This window comes from Oncorhynchus masou, chromosome 15 (assembly GCF_036934945.1).
Source record: "Oncorhynchus masou masou isolate Uvic2021 chromosome 15, UVic_Omas_1.1, whole genome shotgun sequence".
Lineage (NCBI taxonomy): Eukaryota > Metazoa > Chordata > Actinopteri > Salmoniformes > Salmonidae > Oncorhynchus > Oncorhynchus masou.
In genome coordinates, this window is record NC_088226.1 from 41,372,766 (window position 1) to 41,400,252 (window position 27,487).

A 27,487-nucleotide genomic window follows, 5' to 3' on the forward strand; every position below is an offset into this window, starting at 1 on the left:
TAGTGTCTTGCGGTCAGAGGCAGAGCAACTGCCGTACCAGGCAGTGATGCACCCAGTCAGGATGCTCTCGATGTTGGCACAGCATCTCAGTTCAAGAGGCATCACTACAGTCCCTGGTTTGATTCCAGGCTGTATCACATCCTGCCGTGATTGGGAGTCCCATATGGCGGCGCACAATTGGCCCAGCGTCGTCAGGGTTTGGCCGTCATTGTAAATAAGATTTTTTTTCTTAACTGACTTGCTTAGTCAAATAAAATAAACATTTTAAAAAAAATCACAGTCGTCCGGAACAGCTGGTGCTCTCATGCATGCTTCAGTGTTGCTTGCCTCCAAGTGAGCATAAAAGGCATTTAGCTCATCTGGTAGGCTCGCATCACTGGACAGCTCGCGGCTGGGTTTCCCTTTGTAGTCTGTAATAGTTTTCAAGCCCTAGTCACATCTGGCGAGCATCAGAGCCAGAGTAGTACGATTCAATCGTAGTCCTGTATTGACGCTATAGCTGTTTGGTGGTTCTTCTGAGGGCATGGCCTGATTTCTTATAAGCGTACGGTGAAGTGTCCGGCTCCTTGAAAGTGGCAGTTTTAACCTTTAGCTCAGTGCGGATGATGCCTGTAATCCACAGCTTCTGGTTGGGATATGTACATGCGGTTATTGTGGGTACGATGTCATCAACGCACTTATTGATGAAGCTGGTGACTGATGTAGTGTACTCCTCAATGCCATCGGAAGAATCCCGGAACATATTCCAGTCTGTACTAGTAAAACAGTCCTGTTGCATAGCATCTGCATCATCTGACCACTTCCGTATTGAGCGAGTCACTGGTACTTCCTGCTTTAGTTGTTGCTTGAAAGCAGGAATCAGGAGGATAGAATTATGGTTAGATTTGCCAAATGGAAGCCGAGGGAGAGCTTTGTATGCGTCTCTGTGTGTGGAGTAAATGTGGTCTAATGTTTTTTTCCTCTGGTTGCACATGTGACATGCTGGTAAAAATGAGGTAAAACGGATTTCAGTTCGCCTGCACTAAATTCCCCGGCCACTCGGTGCGCCGCTTCTGGCTGAGCATTTTCAAGTTACCGTTCTGACTTAAATCTGCTTGAATATCTATGGCAAGATATGAAAATTGCTGTGTCGCCATGACCCCCAACTCCTTGACAGAGCTTAATAAATGTTTTTAAGAAAAATGGGCAAACATTGCACAATCCAGGTGTGCAAAACTCTTAGAGGCTAATCCAAGAAGACTCACAGCTATAATCACTGCCAAAGTTCTTTCTGACATGTTTTGACTGAGGTAAATACTTATCTAATCAAGGTATATTCGTGTTTTCATACAATTGTATTACCTTTTAAGAATTGCTAGTAAGGAAAACCACTTTGACATTAGAATATTTTGTGAACACCAAAAATTCAATTAAATCAATTTAAATTCCCACTTTGTAAGACAAAATGGGGGTGAATACTTATGATACCCAAATAAACATATATTCAGAACGAACTTTGATTACAAAAGTACTGTCTTTGAATGATAGATATTAGACCGTAATAAGTAAATGGACTTTTGTAAAGGGCAGTTGCCTGCTAGTCTGGAATCCAAACTGAATCCATGCTGCGTTTCACTTTGTTTCGTTTAGTTAAACAGAGCATGGATTCAGTTTGGATTCCAGGCTAGTTGCCTGCCTTTGCTGAGAAGATACAACAATCTATGCAGTAGATTACAGACAGCAGTTCTCATGGTGTGTCAGCATGTTGTAATGTAGACTGAATACAAATAGCAGTTTGCCCCACTGGGCTATGTTGTGGCATGTTTCAGTACCTGGACGAAGGAGCAGGCGATGGTTCCACTCCTGAGCTGGTTCAGAAGGGTCTCACACACAGCCACATCAGGCACACTGGTCACCCCATCTGTGATGATGATTATACCTGGGAGAGGTGACAGGAACTGTGTCATAGGACTAAAATAATCAATCATGTATAAATAAATCAGATCTCCCTTCGATGGTGCCTTTAGACAATTACTATGATAGTGCCCTTTCAGACCAGGCTAGATCACTCAATAGGTTGCAATAAAGGAGGACCTTAACATAAGTCTGACTCAAACAAGTGTCATTTCTCCCTATGGAACCAGCCTTGAGAAGCTCAACTTTAACAGTGAAGGTATTGACAGACTTAACCAACCTGCGGAGGAGTTGGGGGGCAGCAGCTGAAGAGCTAGGATGCCCTGTCGCACCATGCTGACCAGCCCGACGTCCGCAGTCACCATGGAAACACCATGTTTCCTCACAGGCACCTCCTCCATGGTGATGTCACTGCCAAGCCCGGAGCACGGGATTGGCCCATCAGACTATCAGAGACAAATTGAATAATAATCAACTGAGATTAACCTGGAAATTATATCAAACATCTTCTAACAACATTTTCATAGTCATACTCTACTCCAGAGACATATACTGTACAGTCAGGTACAAAATTATTGGCACCCATGATAAAGATTAGCAAAAACACTATAAAATAAATAATGCAAATACTGTACTACTGTATATTTTTGCTCCCAAAAATTGTGAAATTATATTATTTTGTACTAAAACAAAATTATATTTCTCTGAGGAATTGTATAACAAGTAACAATAATACAAAAAATTAAAAGATAAGGTAAAAATTATTGGACCCGTTATCAATACTCCGCAAAACAACCCTTGTGATGATAACGACACTGAGCCTTTTTCTAAAATGTTTTATGTGTTGGAGACCACATTGGGAGGGACCTTACACCATTACTCCATACAGAACTTCCCAGATGCTTGATATCCTTCGTCTGCCCTCTTCAAATTCAAACCACAGGTTTTCAATGGGGTTCTAGTCCGGAGAATGAGATGGCCATTGCAAAATGTTGATTTAGTGGTCAATTAAACCATTTCTTTGTAAATTTTGATATGTGCTATGTTTTACAGTAGGCATGACAACATTTTCGGAAGGTCAACAACCATTTGTCTCTTTTCAATTGTGAGTTCTTTGCCATTTTCCCATGGTGATGATTATCAAAGTGATTTTACATGTGTATTACCTCGTTTTTATACCCCAGTGAAACAGAAAGCCATAATACAGTTCCTTAAAATACGACTAATAAAAATAAAAAAGTAGAATCTTAATTCAGATGCAACTTTGTTTGTTTATATTTATAAGAATCTTTAGGGTTGGCAATCATTTTGACCCCTATCTTTTTAAACCAAATCTCTTAGCACACACACACACACACACACACACACACACACACACACACACACAATTTCCCCCCTCTTTTTGAGCATACAATATAGCTCTGCATTTGAATAATATATTTTATACACTCTTTTTTGCTCATCTTTATCAAGGGTGCTAATAATTTTGGACCTGACTGTATTATACATATGTAATTATATGGTTCTGTTCTCGAGTAAAAAGATTGACGGATGACCTAAAAAGGTATTGTAATAACCATATAGTACTGTAATAACCATGTGTCCTCTTGCCTGGTCGTGCTGCTGTTGAAGATGGCTGTGCTGCTGTTGAAGGACCTCTGCAATGTTGTTCTCCACTGATCGCAACTGCTGGTAGACCTGGTGTAGGAACTGAACCAGGTCTGTACGATTCAGCTGACAACCCTGCACCAACACCTACAGTCAAAGCAGACACAACACAGTTTCTTTATAGGTGTGATGGAGTGGAAAGTGCTTCTAGTTTTCAGTAGTGATACACTTAACAATCAGCAACATTGGCTCACATGACTAGAGTGCATTACTATAGTTCCCGTCCCCTTTAAAATCCATCTCCATCATGGGTAGCACATCTACCTGCACCTGTCTCTGGTTCAATCACCAAGTAGTATATCATTTTGATATGAATAATATGATCACCTGGTGTGTATTGAGCCCAATAATGGAGGAATAAGCCAGGATAGTGACAAAGATTTCCGGCTGGAAAACAAGATTTGTGCCTGGAACATTGAAGGGTCGGACCAGTCCAGCTAAGCATCGTGACAAGGCATGGAATACCTCATCAAATATCATCTCCCCCGTGCTGTCATCCTGTGAACAGAAGGCAAAACTAACATGATGTACCTAACACACCAAACAACACATCATGAGGAGGATCTGCTCTTGGCAGTCGACCAAAATAGCCATAGCATAAAAGTGTGATATGTTACACGATTTTCATAAAGGTTTATAAACTTCCTCCTTCCATCAAAAAAGAAAAGCATCCCTTCATAGATTCCCATAGATGCTTGTAAAATAGTCCTATTGCACACATTGTCCAACAAGCGGGGTTCAAATCCAGGTCTCCAGCATGCCATTGCTTATAACGGCGTGCTTGTTTTCTAATGGAGCTCAGCGGTTCAGAGAACCACCTTCATTATAGGTTTTCCGTTAGGAAATTGTAGCGCCGGACAACAGGACCAGGAATATTTTAATTTACTGGCCATTTGAGAAATTGACCAGAACCATATGCATTAGCTGCGTAACCCATTAGGGCATCCACCTACGACGCTCAGAAATCACATTTAGATTATGGTAATTTAAAATTTGCAATGTGGGCAGAGTGCGTGGCCATGGGCCTAGCTGATTATTGGGTTGCGGCTGTCAGTGAAAAGTAATTAAAATATGTGTGAACATAATAACATAACATGTTGAGACAAGAAGAAGGGGAGGGGTGTGGAAAAGATTTTGGCTAGTCTCTCTCCAGAATGGCTCACCCGTCTCCCGCCAATACTTAGCATTCATTGTTTAACTTTGTGAACGGTTTGCCCTTTGACTGTTCATATTGATCAATTCACCATTACATACAGTACCAGTCAAAAGTTGGCACACCTATTCATTCAAGGGTTTTTATTTTATTTTGACTATTTAATACATTGAAGAATAATAGTGAAGATGTCAAAACTATGAAATAACACATATGGAATCATGTAGTGAGCAAAAAAAAAAAGTGTTAAACAAATGTAAATATATTTTATATTTGAGATTCTTCAAAGTAGCCACCCTTTGCCTTGATGACAGCTTTACACAACGCTTTCAACCAGCTTCACCTGGAATGCTTTTCCAACAGTCTTGAAGGAGTTCCCACATATGCTGATGTAACAGTATAACTTTAGACCGTCCCCTTGCCCATACCCGGGCGCGAACCAGGGACCCTATGCACACATCAACAACAGTCACCCACGAAGCATCGTTACCCATCGCTCCACAAAAGCCACGGCCCTTGCAGAGCAAGGGGAACCGATTGAAACGCTATTTAGCGCGCACCACCGCTAACTAAGCTAGCTGTTCCACATCTGTTACACTGAGCACTTGTTGGCTTCTTTTCCTTAACTCAATTGAGATGGTTTGGGATGAGTTGGACCATCTCAATTGGGAAGAGGTTGGGTGATTATTGATGCCAGGTCATCTGATGGAGCACTCAGTCACTCTCCGTCATGGTCAAATAGCCCTTTCACAGCCTGGAGGTGTGTTTTGGGTCAGATGGGATTGCGTATCGCTGCAGAATGCTGTGGTAGCGATACTGGTTAAGTGTGCCTTGAATTTTAAATAAATCACAGACAGTATCACCAGCAAAGGTCTAATGTCCATTGCTCAGGTTTCTTGGCCCACGCAAGTCTATTCTTGCTATTGCTGTCCTTTAGTAGTGGGTGGTTTCTTTGCAGCAATTCGACCATGTAGGCCTGATTCATAGTCTCCTCTGAAAAGTTGATGTTGAGATGGGTTTGCTCTTGAACTTGGTGACGCATTTATTTGGTCTGAAATCTGAGGTGCAGTTAACTCTAATGATCTTATCCCTTGTAGCAGAGGTAACCCTGGGTCTTCCTTTCCTGTGGTGGTCCTCATGAGAGCCAGCGCTTGATGGTTTTTGAGACTGCACCTGAAGAAACCTTCAAAGTTCTTGAAATTTTCCAGATTGACTGACCTTCATGTCTTACTGTAATGATGGACTGTTGTTTCTCTTTGCTTATTTGAGCTGTTCTTGCCATAATATGGACTTGGTCTTTTACCAAATATATTTGGATTTGTTTCACACTTTTTTGGTTACTACATAATTCCATGTGCTATTTCATAGTTTTACTGTATTAACTATTATTATACAAATGTAGAAAATAGCAAAAACAAATAAAGACAAACCCTGGAATGAGTAGCTGTGTCCAAACTTTTGACTGGTACTGTATGTCACCAGCAGTACATACAGTGCCTTGCGAAAGTATTCGGCCCCCTTGAACTTTGCGACCTTTTGCCACATTTCAGGCTTCAAACATAAAGATATAAAACTGTATTTTTTTGTGAAGAATCAACAACAAATGGGACACAATCATGAAGTGGAACGACATTTATTGGATATTTCAAACTTTAACAAATCAAAAACTGAAAAATTGGGCGTGCAAAATTATTCAGCCCATTTACTTTCAGTGCAGCAAACTCTCTCCAGAAGTTCAGTGAGGATCTCTGAATGATCCAATGTTGACCTAAATGACTAATGATAATAAATACAATCCACCTGTGTGTATTCAAGTCTCCATATAAATGCACCTGCACTGTGATAGTCTCAGAGGTCCGTTAAAAGCGCAGAGAGCATCATGAAGAACAAGGAACACACCAGGCAGGTCCGAGATACTGTTGTGAAGAAGTTTAAAGCCGGATTTGGATACAAAAAGATTTCCCAAGCTTTAAACATCCCAAGGAGCACTGTACAGGCGATAATATTGAAATGGAAGGAGTATCAGACCACTGCAAATCTACCAAGACCTGGCCGTCCCTCTAAACTTTCAGCTCATACAAGGAGAAGACTGATCAGAGATGCAGCCAAGAGGCCCATGATCACTCTGGATGAACTGCAGAGATCTACAGCTGAGGTGGGAGACTCTGTCCATGGGACAACAATCAGTCGTATATTGCACAAATCTGGCCTTTATGGAAGAGTGGCAAGAAGAAAGCCATTTATTAAAGATGTCCATAAAAAGTGTTGTTTAAAGTTTGCCACAAGCCACCTGGGAGACACACCAAACATGTGGAAGAAGGTGCTCTGGTCAGATGAAACCAAAATTGAACTTTTTGGCAACAATGCAAAACGTTATGTTTGGCGTAAAAGCAACACAGCTCATCACCCTGAACACACCATACCCACTGTCAAACATGGTGGTGGCAGCATCATGGTTTGGGCCTGCTTTTCTTCAGCAGGGACAGGGAAGATGGTTAAAATTGATGGGAAGATGGATGGAGCCAAATACAGGACCATTCTGGAAGAAAACCTGATGGAGTCTGCAAAAGACCTGAGACGGAGATTTGTCTTCCAACAAGACAATGCTCCAAAACATAAAGCAAAATCTATAATGGAATGGTTCAAAAATAAACATATCCAGGTGTTAGAATGGCCAAGTCAAAGTCCAGACCTGAATCCAATCGAGAATCTGTGGAAAGAACTGAAAACTGCTGTTCACAAATGCTCTCCATCCAACCTCAGAGCTCAAGCTGTTTTGCAAGGAGGAATGGGAAAAAATTTCAGTCTCTCGATGTGCAAAACTGATAGAGACATACCCCAAGCGACTTACAGCTGTAATCGCAGCAAAAGGTGGCGCTACAAAGTATTAACTTAAGGGGGCTGAATAATTTTGCACGCCCAATTTTTCAGTTTTTGATTTGTTAAAAAAGTTTGAAATATCCAATAAATGTCGGTCCCCTTCATGATTGTGTCCCACTTGTTGTTGATTCTTCACAAAAAAATACAGTTTTATATCTTTATGTTTGAAGCCTGAAATGTGGCAAAAGGTCGAAGTTCAAGGGGGCGAATACTTTCGCAAGGCACTGTATGTAATTGGGAATTGATAAATAGAGTAGCTCAACGCCTACAGAAAGGGAGGCAGACAGGTAGTAGAGAGGTAGAGAGGAATGCAATTGAAAGAACCTGAATTTATCATATTATTTTCTACCATTTCTATTTGTCAGCTTTATGTATTTGGACTTAATTGACTTAATTGAATTAAGTCACATGCCTACTGCTGCATTAGCCTATAGGCTATGAGTTCCATGCTCTAATTTCTTTAGCCGCCAATGGATCACAATGTGTCAACGTGTCCATGTGGCAGAGGCTGGTGCTCTCGCAATAGTTGAATTTTAACTTTTAGATCTATACCATTTTTATGATTAACCACGTAACAATGATTTTAAGAAACAAAAATGTTTTTATTAAAATGAAAAACTCTTCCATGGAAATGCACATATGAAAACCATAACTGGCACACAGATGGGTACAAATGGTTGGATAAATTGTAAGCTACCACAAACTTGAAACTCACGCACCTATGAAGTCTTTATAAAATAATTGCCTCCACGTTTCCATGGTTGGATTTGTCTGTAGGCTACTTTGAAGCAAGGTAAGACACGCCTCATAATATGATGTAAAACATTCAGGTTTGAAACAATTAAGTAGGTCTATGTTTTCAAAATGCATACTGCCTCCAGCTCATGCTGTAAAGTGGTGGTGACGCACTGATAGTCTATTGCCTGTACTTGAATGTGAGGTGCGCTTCAATTAGGCTAAAGATAGTAGGCCTAGCTCTTTTTAATCGTGCACAAACCGATTTTACCACACGATGGCATTTAGAATTGTTGCACAATGAATGGGCTTACAAAAGCCAGCTGAGGAGCTGCAGGAGAAATCCCACTCAAAATAGGCTCTGTATGTTGTATGTTTGTGATAGTTGTGTTGGATAATTAAGATGGGCTACATGATGATTAATGAAAATATACACAGCAATTTAATTCCACTATATTATGCAAATTAACCCAGACAGATAAGCATGACGGCAGTAATGCATTTCCATCAACTGGTATTTCCAACTATGAACAAAAAGTATTATTTTACAATGGGATGTTTTTTCTCCTGGTCATTTTGGCCAACCACAGTTTTATAAATCTGCTTTTCATGGGGGGGGGTTCAAAAGCCGGCAATTGCGGACTAATGGAAAACCTGCTCCATTAAGTATCTGTTTTAACCCAAGTAGCCTAGATTATGTTTAGTAGCCTAGTTTGTAACTTGTTAAAGAAGCCTCTTTACTCACCACGATCCCAGTGGAGGGGCTGAGGTCCAGCTCGATGATGAAGCGGTACCTGCGGGCCAGGAAGGTGACCCGAGTGGAAGGTACCAGCAGGTAGGGTATGGTGGAGGGGGGAAAGTCTGGCTGCCATCCCTTCGGCAAGATGCTGAGCAGGTCCAGCTCATTCGCAGAGTTCAGCTGCACAGTAGGTGGAACCACAACAATCCTCATCAACAACAACCCAACTGACATATGGTCATTGAGCAGATGCTAAGTTTCATCAAAAGCAACTTGAAGTGACACATCGATTCAATACATATGGACCATGTGGGAACATCAGTACATCATAACCATAAAAATAGTGATTCAACCATCTCCTCTGGGCTAGTCCCAGATCTATTTATGCTGTTTTTCCAACCCCTATGGTCGGGGTCATTGACGAGACAGCACAACAGATCTAGGAGCAGGCTACATCTCCTCCAGTAGAGCTAATTAACCCACCAGTTCAGACTTTGGGGCTGGCCAGATGACCTGGTTAAGCTTGCCCAGGAACCAGGCCAGACGTACATTCCGTGAGATACGGTACTCCTCCTTCATCAGCAGATACACCTGGTCTGCCTCCTCCACCTGAAGAAAGAGAATATTCAAACATATAGTATTCTCCTGATAGGAATGACAGAGCCTGTTCACCCATGCAGGTTTCTGAAAATATTTTGATGAACTTTTCTAATGGGTACTGAGGTCACAGACTGCATCTGCAAAGGAAGGACTATCCTGTCACTGTACCTTTTGTTCAATATTGTCTTAGCAAGAAGATACACTTTATTTATGTCCGTAAGCAAGGCTTTACCACAATATATTGACAACATTGAACATTTAGCATATTCTGGGTGTAAAGTATCATATGCCATTACGCTGTGTGACATTATTGCAAAGCTTAATGAGCAGCATTCTGATCCCAATTTGACTCATGGGATGCACGGCATGACACTGGCAAAACAACTTGGCTATAGCTAAATATGGCCTGTATGGCCTGTCATATGCTGTAAAATACAGCATATGTAACGTTGCAGTATCTTTGGTATGCTCAGTTCAGACGCGAGCGCTTTGCTACACGCCAACTAAAATGAGCGTTGCTCTGCTAGCTGTTTTACTTGGAGAAGTTAGCTATAGCTAACATAACAAGCTATAGCTAGCATAACAAGCTATAGCTAGCGCTAGTGACAGGTCAGGGCTACAAAACCATGAACCTCAGTAAATTACCTCATTGTCCTGTCTCTCTGCCATGCCTTGTATGGCATAACTAGCAGGTTCTGTGAAAGCTCCGAGGATATTTTCAGGCCCTGACTGACATATAACGACTTGTTTAGTTCCTTTTCATGCACGATTGCTGGCTAACGTTGTATTTTGTTTATTTGGTTAAGAAGCACGTGACCTGGATGCTCGCACCCTCGTTTTTCCGCCGGAACAACACAGCTAGGCTTCGAAGGTTTTGTAGTTCTATTTTATTTTGATTCCGATATGACCAGCTTTCTGAAAATAATGCGTGCAGATAAGCGTTATAGCATATATTATTGAATATTTCACGGCATGATGACCCAAAGACAGGATTATGTGGCGACTTCAGTATAAAGGTGTGGAACATACCACAAAATGATTCTCAACGGAACATGCGCACTGTTGTGCTCATTGTTTACCTCCGGTTAAGATTTTTTTTTTTTTAGCTGGCTAGACAGTTACCATAACGAGAGGCGGATAAAATGCAGGTAAGGTGCGTTTTCTACAAATGTTAAATTCCTAAGCAGTCAGTTGTTTTAAATTAAATCCATTGAATAAAAATCACCATCGCAGGTTAAATATTGTGTTTGATTCTGCTCACATTATCCAAAGTCACTCAGCTAAAAAGCTAACGTTAGTTAGCTAATCAAATGTTTCTTTAATTGTTTATATCAAGCAACGGGAAGAAAAATTACTGGAAGCATCCGTGGAATCCCTTATTTCCCGCGTGGCTCATCTCAAAAACGCCCTTCACAGTTTCATCTACAAGTTGGAAAACGAGTATGAACGACTGACATGGTAACTTAAGTGACGAGCTAACTTTAGACAGCATTGCGCATGCAACACTTTCAAATGATGAGTTAGTTAGCCAACTCTCGAGAACCCAAGCCCATACACCCATTGGTTTCTCGTTCAAACAAATTTCCACCGCGTGGCGTGTATAAATGCTGAGTTTGGAGAAAGCGAACTAAGGTCCTAGTGTTGCTTTTGGAATTTAAACCAATATGTAAGACTTGGCTAGCTAACGAACTATTTGGATAAATACATATCATTGTCTGAAAGTGAATATACCCTTCTAGCTAATTCATGAAGTTGTTGTGTCTCTGTAATTGAACAACTTGGACAACAGGCCCTCAGTGTTGGACAACTTTGCCCTCCTGTCCGGTCAGTTGAATACCATCAATAAACTGTTGAGGAATGAGAAGACACCATCTTTCCGTCAGCAGGTCATCATCCCCCTTCTGCTGTCTCCAGACAGGGATGAGGAACTGGCTGTGAGTATATTTTCTGTGGATCCGGATTAGCCTGATTAAACCAAACTGAATACTGTGTTCACCAAGTGAAACAATGGTGAGAATAGCATTGATTCTGGTTTAACCAGGCTTGAGGAGGAAGACTTTACAGATACCGTTACCCTAGTCTTTGCTTACATCCATACACACTGCACCCACTCTCCAGAAACTGACAGAGCAGCGTGTGCCCGTGTTCAGCCATGAGATTGTGCCAGATCACCTGCGCACCAAGCCTGATCCTGAGGTGGAGGAGCAGGAGAAACAGCTGAGTGCAGAAGCTGCCCGGATAGGACCTGAGGTGGCACAGGTAAACAGACATGGTCTTTATCTAAACACACAAGTTCTTTATGGCAGCTGTGTGAGGAGAGTAGGTCCCTGGTTCACATAAGGCAACCTCTATCCTTTTCTTACTACTGAGTGAAGTTGTACATCCACCATTTGTTGGAAAGGACAATACGACAAGAAAATATTGAGGCCACTTCAAGCAAGTGTGACGGGCCTCAATATGCTTGCTTAGCAGCTTCACTTTGCCTCGGTACAGTGCCGTACAACAGCTCATACCAGAGTCATCTGCCCGCTTGACAACGCTGTTAGTCAGTTGTACCACTGAAAATGTACCAATTTGGCGAAGCAAGTGGATACATTTCAAGCTGTGGAGTGAGCTTACAGTACAATACATTTATTACATAATGAATATGTCCATGGGGTGTGGTGGGAAGACACAATTCTAAGTAAAATGGTGCTTGTCATGTAATGCACATTGGATTATATATATTTATTTATTTATTTATTTGAAAGCAATGAGTAACAAAATAATCCCTTGTTTCTCCCACAACAGAAACAAATCCAGACACTGAATAAGCTATGCTCAAATCTACTGGAGAAACTGAACAATCCTCGAGATGACAGGGATGCAGAAAGTGCAGGTACACTGATTGAACCAAGAATTTTTTTACCTGAACATTTAAACAAGCTAACCTAAGAACTGTGTTATGGAGTTGATATTGATGCTAATGTACTCAATGTACACACTGTCTAACCAAAGATCCATGTTTTGGAGTTGATACTTATGCACTCTACTCTCTGTTTCAGCTATACGGCAAAACAAACCATCATTCAATACCGCTGACACCAATGCACTGGTGGCAGCGGTGGGCTTTGGCAAGGGGCTTTCGAAGTGCAGGCCCCCTGGGCCCGTTGCCTCTGGTCACCCAGGACAAGGACCCATGATGAGTGGAGGTCCCACCTTACAGCAAGTTACCATTGGTGGGGGTTCAGGCCAGCAGCAAGGCATGGGGCCTGGTGCTCCTCAGCAACAGGGACAGGCAGGTATGATGCGCCTGAATATCATCATGTGGCTTTGCTATACTTTAAAGTCTTGTATTCATTTGAAGGCCCTTAATCAAGGTTATATAGACTTGTATAATAAAGGCAGTTGGTTGCTCAGACACAGATTATACCTAGTCCTGGACTAAAAATAACTAAATAGAGATCTTGGTTTAACGTGTATCTGGGGACCCGACCCTAAAGGCATTGATCAAAGGACTGCTCTGTAACTGACCTTTTTATTAGTATTACATTTTTTTGATTTTCAGGGAAAATGCCAAGTAACATCAAGACAAACATCAAGGCTGCCTCCTCAATGCATCCTTACAACCGATAAGATTCTCTCTATCCCATACCGATAAAGTATTCAGGATGATGAGAGAGTGACGTAAAGCAATGACAATTTTCATATTGATATATGTTGTGTTTTATCTTTTGATTAAATAAATCCATTTGAAAAGAAGGCATCAAACAGTGTTGGTGAATGTAGTGAAACGGATATATGTGCTTCAATTTGTGAACACTAGATGGCATGGTCTTCCCATTTATATTCGAGGGACAAGACATTTTGAGAACTAAATAATTGTCGCAGGAGAATCTAAAAGAAGATTTGATATTAATAATGAATAAAGGGAATATTAGCTCTTTATTTTCCGATTTACCTTTATCCAGATACCCCACAATGTTAATTTATCACACAAAGAAAATGTGTAATCACAGATATGTTGAGCTATGTCTTTCAAAATATATAACACAAGTGTGGAGTTTAGTGTCAGAGAACAGGCATTACATTTCAGACCTTATATTTGAACTGCTTCACCATGTCTGTCTAGTCTTTTGAACCCTCACACCGCTTCCTATCCCTCCCTACACTCTGCCTACATTGTGGCCGTTATGAATATTGTAGGGCCGGTGAGAGTAATGCAGCTGGACATTGCACTGCCTGGCCTGATAACGTCAAAGTCGTTAAGGGAGGAGATGAGAAAGTTGACGCTGACGTGTGGGGGGAGGCCTCTGTGCCCCACCGTGGTCTGTCCACTCTAATCCCTATCCCACCTCCCGCTGGGCGGGCGACACCACAGCACAGGCACAATGACCGCTGTGGCTGTCACCAGATACGACACAGGTCGCTGGGTGACCTACATACAAACACACAGTGACATACACACACATACACCCTCTGTCCTACACACACATACGCCTTCTGTCCTCTGCCGGGCCGCCGTCTCGCTGTGTCATCCACCATGCCCTGGTATGAGAGGAGCGTCTGCTGAGACAGCTAGAAGATGCACAGGTTCAGATTGTCTATAGATGTCTTAAAAACAATAGACTTCATAGCCAGTAGAATGTCCATCTGCCTATGTCCTATTGACCGACCTCTGAGAAAGACCTCTGGACAGACTTATTTGGCTACTCTTTATATTAAGGGAAACTAGGGCTGCGATTCTTGATTCAATAAAGGAAATGTTTCCCGGTTGACGTGAGGCTATTGTAAAATTACACAGTGCCTTCAGAAAGTATTCACACCCCTTTCTCACAGAATTTGTGTTACAGCTTCAATTGATTAAATTGTAATGTGTCACTGGCCTACACACTACCCCATAATGTTAAAGTGGAATTATGTTTTTAGAAATGTTTGCAAATTAATAAAAATGAAAAGCTGAAATTGAGTCAATAGATATTCAACCCCTTTGTTATGGCAAGCTTACATAAGTTCTTGATTAAAAAATATATGCGATTAACAAGTCACATACGTTGCATGGACTCACTCTGTTCAATAATCATGTTTAACATGATTTTTGAATAACTACCTCTGTGTCCTACACATACAATTATATTTAAGCTTCCTCAGTCAAGCAGTGAATTTGAAACACAGATTCAACCACAAAGAACAGTGAGGTTTTGCAATGTCTCAAAGAAGGGCAGCTATTGGTAGATGGGTAAAATTTGAAAAAGAACAGACATTGAATATCCCTTTAAGTATGGTGAAGTTAAGTACACTTTGGGTGGTGTATCAATACACCCGGTCCTTTCAAAGATACAGGCATCCTTCCTAACTCAGTTGCTGGAGAGGAAGGAAACCACTCAGGGATTTCACCATGAGGCCAATGATGACTATGGGTATGCCTGTCATTGGCAAGGACTAGGGAGTCTTTTGTCGTAAAAAAAAGTAACTGAATAAAGCTAAGCACCTGCAAAATCCTAGAGGAAAACATGGTTCAGTCTGCTTTCCAACAGACACTGGGAGACATTCACTTTTTAACAGGACAATAACCCAAAACACAAGGCCAAATATACACTAAAGTTGCTTACCAAGGCGACGTTGAATGTTCTTGAGTGGCCTAGTTACCGTTTTGAGTTAAATCAGCTTGAAAATCTATGGCATGACTTAAAACTGGCTTTATAGCATTGTACATCAACCAACTTGACAACGGTATGAAGACTTTCTGAAGGCACTGTATGTTGCACTTTCTCTTCTTTTCTTTATCCCTCCCCCTTTTTTTAAATCCTTGGGAAGCGTGGTGATAAAGAAGCAGGTTGGGGGTTGGGCTGACCTCTACGCACATTCAATTAGCACTTACTGGAAGATAATATGTGAATAGATTCATTGTCCTACTAAATATTTAGTTAATAATGTGTATAGAACATTTGTCACGAGATGAATTGCAAGGTGTACCAGAAGTGCCTTCCTTTGATAAATAAGCAGTGAACTGGTCTTGTGGTGAATTTAGAGAGAGGCTGCATTGTTCTTATCATTCTCCTATTAATTGGTTGGGGATTCATAATTGTCTTATGTTTCCTCTCATTCACATACTCCATGTGATTCAGATTCATCATCAGAACACGTTTTACAGCTTGATTCTTATATAAAATGATCAGGTGAGATCTGGAAATTCTGTTTAAGTGTTTTACCTGTTCTAGGTTAAAATGAGCTTCAGGACATCACTGAATGGCACTTAACAGTAGCCTGTTCTCTCTAGTACTGTAGAGCTTATGTTAATCAGTCAGGCCATATCCCTTTGGATTAGTCTGCCCTAACTGACCATGAGGGGTCAGCGGTGTTTCACAACAGAATTGGGCAACGTTCTACAACCTACAGTAGTTCCTTCAGTCTTTAGAGTGCAAGTTCATGGTCCAGATGTACACTCAATTCATGGGAAACATATGTTAACATTGCCAAAGCAAGTGAGGTAGATAATATACAAAAGTGAAATAAACAATAGAAATTAACAGTAAACATTACACATACAGAAGTTTCAAAACAATAAAGACATTACAAATGTCATATTATATATGTACAGTGTTTTAACAATGTACAAATGGTTAAAGGACACAAGATAAAATAAATAAGCATAAATATGGGTTGTATTTACAATGGTGTTTGTTCTTCACTGGTTGCCCTTTTCTCGTGGCAACAGGTCACAAATATTGCTGCTGTGATGGCACACTGTGGAATTTCACCCAGTAGATATGGGAGTTTATCAAAATTGGATTTGTTTTCGAATTCTTTGTAGATCTGTGTAATCTGAGGGAAATATGTCTCTCTAATATGGTCATACATTGGACAGGAGGTTAGGAAGTGCATCTCAGTTTCCACCTCATTTTGTGGGCAGTGAGCACATAGCCTGTCTTCTCTTGAGTGCCATGTCTGCCTACGGCGGCCTTTCTCAATAGCAAGGCTATGCTCACTTTTTAGAGTTCGTGTTGCCTTTTCTCTGACAATTATCATGACACTTACATATTTTAATTCGGTGATATTTGCATATTTTTCTCCCTGAGTTTTGTGCATAAACATATACAGGCAGAAATAGAGCATCTCTCCTACAGACTAAATGAGGGGTAGGAGACATTCTGTGGTATGATACTTGGGAAGGCAGGGAAACTCAATGTGACAGCTTCCTAACCATTCAAGTTCCTCTCTAAAAATCACAGTTTCCCCCGAAAACACCTTTGTAGATACAAAGGCATTTTTGTTGCCTTACAACCTGGAATTAAAATGGATTTTGGGGGTTTCTATCATTTAATTTACACAACATGCCTACCACTTTGAAGATGCAAAATATTTTTTCTTGTGAAACAAACAAGAAATAAGACAAAAAAAAAAAGAACTTGAGAGTGCATAACTTTTCATCCCCCCAAAGTCAATACTTTGTAGAGCCACCTTTTGCAGCAATTACAGCTGCAAGTCTCTTGGGGTATGTCTCTATAAGATTGGTACATCCAGCCACTGGGATATTTGCCCATTTTTCAAGGCAAAACTGCTCCAGCACCTTCAAGTTGGATGGGTTCCGCTGGTTACAGCAATCTTTAAGTAATACCACAGATTCTCAATTGGATTGAGATCTGGGCTTTGACTAGGCCATTCCAAGACATTTAAATGTTTCCCCTTAAACCACTCAAGTGTTGCTTTAGCAGAATGCTTAGGGTCACTGTCCTACTGGAAGGTGAACCTCCATCCCGGTCTCAAATCTCTGGAAGACAAACAGGTTTCCCTCAAGAATTTCCCTGTATTTAGCGCCATCCTTCATTCCTTCAATTCTGACCAGTTTCCCAGTCCCTGCCGATGAAAAACATGCCCACAGCATGATGCTGCCACCACCGTGCTTCACTGTGGGGATGGTGTTCTCAGGGTGATGAGAGGTGTTGGGTTTACGCCAGACATAGCATTTTCTTTGATGGTCAAAAAGCTCATTTTAGTCTCATCTGAACAGAGTACCTTCTTCCATATATTTGGGGAGTCTCCCACATGCCTTTTGGCAAACACCAAACGTGTTTGCTTATTTTTTTCTTTAAGCAGTGGCTTTTTTCCGGCCACTCTTCCGTAAAGCCAAGCTCTGTGGAGTGTACGGCTTAAAGTGTTCCTATGGACAGTTACTCCAATCTCCGCCGTGGAGCTTTGCAGATCCTTCAAGGTTATCTTTGGTCTCTTTGTTGCCTCTCATATTAATGCCCTCCTTGCCTGGTCCATGAGTTTTGGTGGGCGGCCCTCTATTGGCAGGTTTGTTGTGGTGCCATATTCTTTCCATTTTTTAATAATGGATTTAATGGTGCTGCGTGGGATGTTCAAAGTTTCAGATATTTTTATAACCCAACCCTGATCTGTACTTATCCACAACTTTGTCCTTGACCTGTTTGGAGAGCACCTTGGTGTTCAAGGTGGCGCATTCTTGGTGATGCCCCTTGCTTAGTGGTGTTGCAGACGCTGGGGCCTTTCAGAACAGGAGTATACAGTGGGGCAAAAAAGTATTTAGTCAGCCACCAATTGTGCAAGTTCTATCATCTGACCATATGACATTCTCCCAATCTTCTTCTGGATCATCCAAATGCTCTCTAGCAAACTTCAAACAGGCCTGGACATGTACTGGCTTAAGCAGGGGGACACGCCTGGCACTGCAGGATTTGAGTCCCTGGCGGTGTAGTGAGTTACTGATCGTAGGCTTTGTTACTTTGGTCCCAGCTCTCTGCAGGTCATTCACTATGTCCCTCTGTGTGGTTCTGGGATTTTTGCTCACCGTTCTTGTGATCATTATGACCCCACGGGGTGAGATCTTGCGTGGAGCCCCAGATCAAGGGAGATTATCAGTGGTCTTGTATGTCTTCCATTTCCTAATAATTGCTCCCACAGTTGATTTCGTCAAACCAAGCTGCTTACCTATTGCAGATTCAGTCTTCCCAGCCTGGTGCAGGTCTACAATTTTGTTTCTGGTGTCCTTTGACAGCTCTTTGGTCTTGGCCATAGTGGAGTTTGGAGTGTGACTGTTTGAGGTTGTGGACAGGTGTCTTTTATACTGATAACAAGTTCAAACAGGTGCCATTAATACAGGTAATGAGTGGAGGACAGAGGAGCCTCTTAAAGAAGAAGTTACAGGACTGTGAGAGCCAGAAATCTTGCTTGTTTGTAGGTGACCAAATACTTATTTTCCACCATAATTTGCAAATAAATTCATAAAAATTCCTACTTTGTGATTTTCCGTTTTTTTTTGCTCATTTTGTCTGTCATAGATGAAGTGTACCTATGATGAAAATTACAGGCCTCTCTCATCTTTTTAAGTGGGAGAACTTGCACAATTGGTGGTTGGCTAAATACTTTTTTGCCCCACTGTATATACTGAGATCATGTGACAGATCATGTGACACTTCGATTGCACACGTGGACTTTATTCAACTAATTATGTGACTTCTGAAGGTAATTGGTTGCACCAGGTCTTATTTAGGAGATTCATAGCAAATGGGGTGAATACATATGCATACACCTTTTTTCTGTTTTTTATTTTTTTTATTTCACTTCACCAATTTGGACTATTTTGTGTATGTCCATTGCATGAAATCCAAATCAAATCAATTTAAACTACAGGTTGTAATGCAACAAAATAGGAAAAATGCAAAGGGGGGTGAATACTTTTGAAAGGCACTGTATGTAGCCCAGCAATAGAGTCTTGGTTCTGGCTTTAAATGCAAGGTGATTGTAATACCAGTATATATATGTCCCGGATCATCTAGAGAGGATCATGTTTAGCATTTCTCAGTTTGTTTTGGATTTATATTCCAAGATGGGTTGTCTTTGGCATTGAATTCTCTTGAAATAATGTCTTTGGGCACAGTTTTCGAGGGAAATATAGGCTCTACATTTTTTGGAAGAAGATGATAAGGTCCATATCTGGCTCATTAAGAAAGCTTTCGGCTAACATTATAAAGCAACATTATAGCCTACAACATCAAACTCCCACGCTAGAAAATGGACCATATCTCCCAAATGTAAAAATGATTACACGGTTTAAGACATGAAAGACCATGATGACACACTGATTTGTAAAATCGTTTCGAACATGCCTCCTTTATGAAACTTCCAGCACCAGAAGATCAGAAGAATTCATTACAGATCTGTGGGTGGCAATGCAAAGGTAAGAAGAAACGCATGCATTCCTTCCAACAACATTTTGCTCAAGTGACTGCCAAACTGAAAACCAATACAAATAGACACACACTTAGACCAGAGTTCCATCCATTTCAGTCCAGTCTATTCAAGAGGTAAACATTTGAATCTCATTTTACTTCCTGAATTGAAATGGCATTGACCCCAACCCTCCCTCAGTCAAGACTGCAGTATCTCCCTCACCATGAGGTGTCGATCCCCCATCTCCCACTGCCCATCATCATTCCCTGCCCAGTAGGACCCAGAGAGAGGTCCTTCCCTTAGCGATCTCCTCGAATGAGGGAATGAGGGACCTCCAATCAGACCACAGCCCCTCAGACCCTGCCATGTCTCTGCTTCCATAGCCATTCCCTCAGGCTTGCATTGCAGCCCTTCATACGGTGTATGATGGTTATTGTATTCCTACAGTGTATGTGTATTGTGCTGGCAGGCATTGGTTTTCCTTACACACACTGTGAATAACACTAAACTTGATATGGGGGGTGTACATTATGCATTGTGTTGCCATTGATACAGTGTGGGTATTGGCAAGGGATTTGTGTGCGACATACATTAGGTTGAAAGTATAGATATGACATAAGCTATGTATTAGCACTGAGACAGCTTATGCTCAACAAATGTGTGTTGTTGGATACTATAGCAGAAAACAAACACGAAATCGAGCACAAATGAAAAATATGGATTGTGAGGGACTACAAATAGTGGCCAGCAATAAACACCACCACTTTGGTTGGCATCGGTCTTCTTCCTAACTTAATTTGTTTCTCAGACACCGGTCCCTTGGCTGCTGACCTTTCAAAAAGACGCATCTACAACAGCCAATATGGCAAAAACAATTTATGTTTGAGAAGTAATTTATTCATGAAGTGCAGCTGGAAAAAGGAGTGTGTATTGATAGAACTAGGGAAATGCCAGAGCTTTTTAAAATATATGTCCCTTTAATTTGCCCAAGTACAAGACGTAGAACAAACGTCTTCCCCTTGTAGATCAATATTGACATACTAAATACCACCTAAAAACCAAAGCATGTTAAAGGGATTATGCCTTTTGCATATTTATAAGAAAAATATAACCCATTACCACAGAATATATAATATTGCTACATGCACTGTGTAGAGTGCTGTGCATCCCCAATTGCTCTGTGCATTCAGTAGGATAGCTTACAGTACAGTGAATTCACAACAAGTGTTGGAATGGGCAGCAAGGTACAGGTGAAACTCATTAACCAGGTTGTTTTGCTGATGATTAAAGCACTTGAATAGTAAGTGCAACTGATTTTCTACTCAGTATGGGATTTATGCCTTTTCAAGAGAGCAACGTACAGTAATTAAACTCACAATACCTTTTTGGTTTGTAAAGCCATGGTGAATATATTAAAGCATACAGTACACATCCAACAGTTCCTCTCTTTCATCCTCCTAACAGAGCCGACAAGAAACCCTTTGATAGAAACAAGGAGACATCCCCATGTAATTATATTTGATCATGTTTGCATATGTCACTCCCACAGTCTCCGTCACGCTCTGTGAATTGGCTGCTCTCTGATCGTTTTGGAAACCTTTCCTAGGTCCTTATCCCCCCCTCCTCCCCTCTGCTATGTGTGGGTGGTAGGAGGGGGAACCGGGGGCGTCTGTCTGCTTGCTGTAAGCACACAGCTTTCACTCACTTAGAAAACTGAGAAAATGTCCCCTTCACACCCTCTCCAGCTCACCCCAGCTCTGGCGTTATGTCAACAGTGAGAAAATGCCCCCAATGCTTAAGCATGTTATTGAAGTGTGATGTGCGATCCTATCCAGAGGTGAAGGACTGACAAGTCTGAGATGTGTAAACTTGTGTCCTACAGTAACTTATGACCCTGACCCTGTTACTGAAGTCTTATATGTCTTAAATTCACAATCCTTGATTTGTTTTTCAGTCAGCTGCATCCCCACTACTTGGTTTTGTTATAAAGCGAAGGGACGGGGCTGAATAAATTAATTGAATGTATGGAAATCTCCATAGTATGTGTGTGACAAGGAAAACCAATGAGGACAGTACAAAAGTATGCAACAAAAGAAACAATTTATTTGGAATATGCATTAACAGTACAAAGAAAGAGACCATAAAACCTACACCTTGTTAGCTATTTATTTCTCCACAGAAAACAGGTTTTAAATTGGAGTAGTTTTGCAATTTCCAATGTTAAACTTTTTTTATTTTTTTTTTTTATTTTTTTTACATATGCAGAGAGATCTTAAAATGTCAAACCTGTCAAGAAAAGGATCCATGATTTCACTCTGAAATCTTTATAAAAAATAAGTAACATTCAAAAACACTGCAGTACGGTATTTTATTAAAGAACAAAAGACATGCCACAAAGAAAACATTTGATGTTTTACAAATTGTTCAGTTTCTTCTTTCTTTTTTATAGTTATTTTTTCTCTCCCTTTTATATCCCAAAACTAAAAGCATCATTACATGAAGCTTTCAATAATAATGATGATACTGGAAAGGCAATGTGAAAAGTAGAGTAACTTTTACTTATTTTATGGGCAACGCATCACAAAAGCTACTGTTCTGCTTGTCACATGGCTAAAATCTGTATTGAAAGACCACTCAAACATACTCCACTCATAGTGTACCTATGTGTTGTCCATCAACTGGACTATCAGATGTGGGAGCAAATTAAGCCATTTGTAGTTATCAAAAAAAGAACAAGATTTTGCTTCACTCATCATAGTACACGTCCACGTCTCCAACAAGTACATCAAATATAAAATGTAGTTTGTGACGGAAGAGCTAAGTTCTGTGATATGCAGTCTATGGTGGATCCAGCTGTGTGGTACTGTAATCTATACAGATGTTGGTTATGATTTGAAATGCTATATAATGTGTATATCTATTACCATGGATTTAGTTGGGCTAAAAACACTGTCACGAGATCGTGTTCACACAAACCTTTCACATCACCTTTCATTAACAAGACAGTACCCATTTCTAGAAGCACGCTTTTGTGTCAATGCTTTAGAAAGTACAAAGTGAAACAGTGAGCGGATTATATCTGTAATGTGAAAGGAACTGTGTCCTACTGTCTGTCTGTCTGTCTGTCTGTCTGTCTGTCTGTCTGTCTGTCTGTCTGTCTCTGTCAAACATTTACTGTAGCTGCTTTGTTTTGAAAATGGATACTGTCCAATTCCCCAAAAAACGAAAAACAAGAATAAAGGTGCACATCTACATACATAGAGCATTCTTGGGCTAATTCACATTATGCTAGCAAGAAAAGAAAATAGAACGTACTGTAACTCCTATAACCAAGCGAATGAAAAGTAAAACAGTAGCCAAATGTATTTATTCATAATGTGAGAACATATATCCCATATGTCTGTGTGCCATCAGGGTTAGTCTTTTCCATTTAATTTCTATAAACAAACACTACTGTGTTCGGACTGCATTTTGGTGTTCTGAGTACAGAAAGAGTAGCTGAACATTCCTATGAGATGCACGTGGAGTACTTCAGTTAATACACAATTTTACAAATCAAACAAAGTCGAGTTGGTCAAGCTGATCCCAATGTATAGAGCTGAAGCTTTTGTAGTTATTTTTTGGTATCTACGTAATAGTATGGTGGATATGTTAAAATGCCCAAGAAGGCAATATGTATTTGTGTGTAAATAAATACTGTAGCTAAAATCAAATACAACAAAATTAATAAATCTAATTTCAATTTTTGTATTTTTTATTTGCGTAATTTAGACTGGCGCCATATGCTAGGAGGATAATGAAACATAAGAGTGAATAGAGACCAACCTTGATAACCAAAATGTAAAAACAGGATGATATGAGTGATGAGGTTGAATGGAGAAATTCAAACCGGGTGACAATAATAAATGGACAGAAATATACTACTGAGAAATAGGAAATAAAAGAGCTAACTAGCACCAAAAACACAAACAAAGACGGTAATTTTGAGAGATATTTCATCATGTGTAGTCGTGTCTTCAATTACTACAACATTATACCACAAAATCAGAATTAAAATCTACATTAAAAATGCCTTTTTTTTGTTGCACTTAAACAAGTGATTTTGGTTACCAGCAGTATTTGGCTATTACGATAACACTGATGTACATTGATGGTGATAATGGTAGTGTATGTGTGTGTACAGTATGTATACACACCATATGTTCCGTATATGTAGACTGTATAGAATAGAGTACAACTATCATTAATGTGTGTTCTCTGTACTGTTTTCTTCTCTTTGACAAATATAAGTGTTACCCAGGGTAATCACTGTAAGTCACTGTGCTTAAAGACATATTGGCTTCTTATAATTGATGCTAATGTACTCATTGATTAAGTGTTCTGGGTAGATTTTAAACTCTGTAGGTCAATGGTCTCTGGATGCAGTGCACTACAAACAATATTTCAAGAGCAGTGAATTTATTAGAATTCCAGTAGCTAGAATCACCACGATTCATTCCCTTCTGACCTTCCAAACAGTCTCTTCCATTTATTCTGGAGCATACTGTTACTCTCATAATGTCTGCTTGTGCATTGTGCATCACTCATGCTATGCTGCATTCAGTATGAGCAGAAAACGTAGGCTACCATTCTTGCAGTAAAAATGTTTAATGTCTTATTGGCCAATGTAGAAGCTCTGAAACGGAATGCTTAGAATGACGAGGAAAGGTTGAATCTCATTTTCAAAGCACCCTGTTGATACTCTACTAACATGAAATGTAATTAAATACAGTAATGAACCATTTTTCATATGAAATGTCAGATGGATGTTTTATTTACAAGAACAATTCATATTATACAAATTCATCTCCTGTGTTGAACTTTGGCACTGGACAATTTTAATATAATTTATTTTATGTTATGAATTAAGTAATTATATAGGGTGAAACTTGTCACAAAGGCAAAACTGTCCTTAAAAACAAGCCTTGAGACAGGACAAGAGGAGATTGAGAGCTACTGTCAATACCAGTAATTACAACAACAAAAAACAAAGCTTATTTAGAAGATGTCCCTTTGTTGTTGTTGTTTTCTTGTTATTTTCAATAGAGGTAGTGTGAAAAGCATTTAAATCTACAAGATACGGGCCATACTGTATACACGTGTTGTTGTAACTGTTTTCCTACTGTGTTATAAGTCAGATGATCACACAATGAGGCAACATGGATATATGGCGAAGAAAACTATACAAACAGACAGTGAGGGGGTTGTAGATAGGTGGAACTGTCTGGTGGTGGTGATGGTGTTTCATTCTGTAGTCCCCACCCGTAGAGAGAGGTCTCCTGCCCTGTGACGAGTCTAGTGTGTCACCTCCAGTCCTGATGGGGGGGGGGTCTGACTGGCTGGGGAGCTGGCTAGATGATCGAGGGTGGAGGTTGGGGATGTCTGGACGGTGGTGGAGGAGAAGGGTGGAGGGATCAGTTGGAGGTGTCCGAGTGAACACTTCCGGGTCCTTCTGTGGGGGATGTCACTGATGAGGGGGTGGTAGCATCCTGCCAGCCTCCGTTTGCCTGAGAGAGAGACAGGAGAGACAGAATGGAGGGAGGAATTATGAGCCCAGGCATAGGACACTAACTATACCCTATGTCTTTGCTTCTTCTTTTTTTCTCTTCTCTTTCAGAGTATATAGTCATTATACAGTTCAATTCGTTTATAATATCATCTTATCTGTAGTACTGAATTCCATATCTGTGAAGTCCTGGGGACACGTGTAGTAGGTACGGTATGAGATTTACTAATGCTAGAACAACCCCAAAACAACAAAACTAACATTCCACTAAAGCCTCAAGCCAAATCTGTATTGGACGAAGATCTGATTCACTCAAATTACAGTAACCTAGACCTCATATTTCAGAACAGAATTGTCACAAAAATTGTACTTGTTTAAAGCAACTGAAAATTCTGTAAATCACATATATGTACCTCTCAGATCACATGCAATGTGCTCAAATTTCTATAATGAAGACAATTTTGTCTTCACTTCAAAAACAATACTGCATTCTTGTATCACTGGGGTTGAGATAAATGCATAACACACATAATAATAACAGTGACAATGTCTGACAAGGACCTTAAAACAAAAGTCCCAAAACAGTCATAAGAGGAATCAATGGTCGCCAATTGTGACTGAATGAAAACACAATGAGGGACGCGTAAGCCATTTCCAATCCCGGAGACAGGCCTGCTAAAGAGCATTGAGATATTAATAGCAAATTTCATGCGATCAGAAAAACTGGAAATGGTCCTTGACAGCCTTTCATTTCAAAGCCTGTTATTTTAGCCAGAAGAAAGTCTGTAATCAAAAATGGAGGAAAAAGAAATGTCTTCAAATGTCTGACTTTGGTGACACTCTCTCCGTCTATTTCCAAACTGTAATTACTGCTCTTGTCTACCACAAAACCCATTATGTAACTGCTCAGTCATTATCAACACAGAGAGAGGGGAGTCTTTTCCTCGTTTCACAGATAGGACATACTGCCTCTCTCTCTCTCTTTCTCTTTCTCTTTCTCTTTCTCTTTCTCTTTCTCTTTCGCTGGACGAGCATAAAGGTTGATACACTGTTTCTAAGGTGACAGCTTTCCTGGGCTTTGCTTTGTGAATAGGTTCGATGCTGAGGTAAATGTGTAATTTTCAACTTCATATTCATCTCCAGCAACCCCAACATCAACATATGTGAAAATGTTGCGTTTCTATTTTTTTGTATTAAAAAAGATAGCGGAAGATAAGTGTTTCCAATGACACCATTGGTGTGCATCGTGTGATTTTAGCCAATTATGAGTAGGCATTGCCTACTAATTTATTATTTTTTTATTTTTATTTCACCTTAATTTAACCAGGTAGGCTAGTTGAGAACAAGTTCTCATTTACAACTGCGACCTGGCCAAGTTAAAGCATAGCAGTGTGAACAGACAACACAGAGTTACACATGGAGTAAACAATTAACAAGTCAATAACACAGTAGAAAAAAAAGGCAGGAGTCTATATACAATGTGTGCAAAAGGCATGAGGAGGTAGGCGAATAATTACAATATTGCAGATTAACACTGGATTGATAAATGATCATGTACAGGTAGAGATATTGGTGTGCAAAAGAGCAGAAAAGTAAATAAATAAAAACTGTGGGGATGAGGTAGGTGAAAATGGGTGGGCTATTTACCAATAGATTATGTACAGCTGCAGCGATCGGTTAGCTGCTCAGATAGCTGATGTTTGAAGTTGGTGAGGGAGATAAAGGTCTCCAACTTCAGCGATTTTTGCAATTCGTTCCAGTCACAGGCAGCAGAGTACTGGAACGAAAGGCGGCCGAATGAGGTGTTGGCTTTAGGGATGATCAGTGAGATACACCTGCTGGAGCGCGTGCTACGGATGGGTGTTGCCATCGTGACCAGTGAACTGAGATAAGGCGGAGCTTTACCTAGCATGGCCTTGTAGACGACCTGGAGCCAGTGGGTCTTGCGACGAATATGTAGCGAGGGCCAGCCGACTAGAGCATACAAGTCGCAGTGGTGGGTAGTATAAGGTGCTTTAGTGACAAAACGGATGGCACTGTGATAAACTGCATCCAGTTTGCTGAGAAGAGTGTTGGAAGCAATTTTGTAGATGACATTGCC

General features: G+C 40.5%; 3 protein-coding genes across 12 annotated transcripts in view; 1 reads left to right on the plus strand and 2 right to left on the minus strand.

Moving 5' to 3' along the window:
• Positions 1 to 10,535, minus strand: part of szt2 (SZT2 subunit of KICSTOR complex) — a 109,835-nt gene extending 99,300 nt beyond the window's left edge. For all 4 annotated transcript variants that reach the window (XM_064989284.1, XM_064989282.1, XM_064989285.1 and 1 more), the window contains exons 1-7: positions 10,314 to 10,535; positions 9,552 to 9,677; positions 9,075 to 9,248; positions 3,889 to 4,059; positions 3,505 to 3,648; positions 2,174 to 2,339; positions 1,812 to 1,918 (exon numbers count right to left, since the gene is read on the minus strand). In XM_064989284.1, coding sequence (XP_064845356.1) covers positions 1,812 to 1,918; positions 2,174 to 2,339; positions 3,505 to 3,648; positions 3,889 to 4,059; positions 9,075 to 9,248; positions 9,552 to 9,677; positions 10,314 to 10,337 — 912 coding nt within the window. In that variant the 5' untranslated portion in view covers positions 10,338 to 10,535. The remainder of the gene's footprint in view (positions 1 to 1,811; positions 1,919 to 2,173; positions 2,340 to 3,504; positions 3,649 to 3,888; positions 4,060 to 9,074; positions 9,249 to 9,551; positions 9,678 to 10,313) is intronic.
• A 174-nt stretch (positions 10,536 to 10,709) lies between these two features.
• LOC135556251 (mediator of RNA polymerase II transcription subunit 8-like) lies at positions 10,710 to 13,409 on the plus strand. Its single transcript, XM_064989286.1, has 7 exons — positions 10,710 to 10,816; positions 11,005 to 11,126; positions 11,458 to 11,602; positions 11,787 to 11,927; positions 12,459 to 12,546; positions 12,713 to 12,949; positions 13,216 to 13,409. Exons 1-7 carry the CDS (start codon positions 10,811 to 10,813, stop codon positions 13,281 to 13,283), a joined length of 807 nt encoding a protein of 268 aa, XP_064845358.1. The 5' UTR covers positions 10,710 to 10,810; the 3' UTR covers positions 13,284 to 13,409.
• Positions 13,410 to 21,924: 8,515 nt separating this feature from the next.
• Positions 21,925 to 27,487, minus strand: part of LOC135556252 (pre-B-cell leukemia transcription factor 1) — an 85,069-nt gene continuing 79,506 nt past the window's right edge. For 5 of the 7 annotated variants that reach the window (XM_064989294.1, XM_064989288.1, XM_064989292.1 and 2 more), the window contains one exon: positions 21,925 to 25,387. In XM_064989294.1, coding sequence (XP_064845366.1) covers positions 25,295 to 25,387 — 93 coding nt within the window. In that variant the 3' untranslated portion in view covers positions 21,925 to 25,294. The remainder of the gene's footprint in view (positions 25,388 to 27,487) is intronic. The other 2 variants (XM_064989295.1, XM_064989290.1) reach the window with 1 other exon arrangement.

Bases quoted from the DNA above. Each gene is read 5' to 3' on its own strand.
- LOC135556251 (XM_064989286.1), top strand. The intron at 11,603-11,786 runs GTGAGTATATTT...CCCACTCTCCAG, and splicing joins ACAGGGATGAGGAACTGGCT to AAACTGACAGAGCAGCGTGT. The intron at 12,547-12,712 runs GTACACTGATTG...TCTCTGTTTCAG, and splicing joins CAGGGATGCAGAAAGTGCAG to CTATACGGCAAAACAAACCA.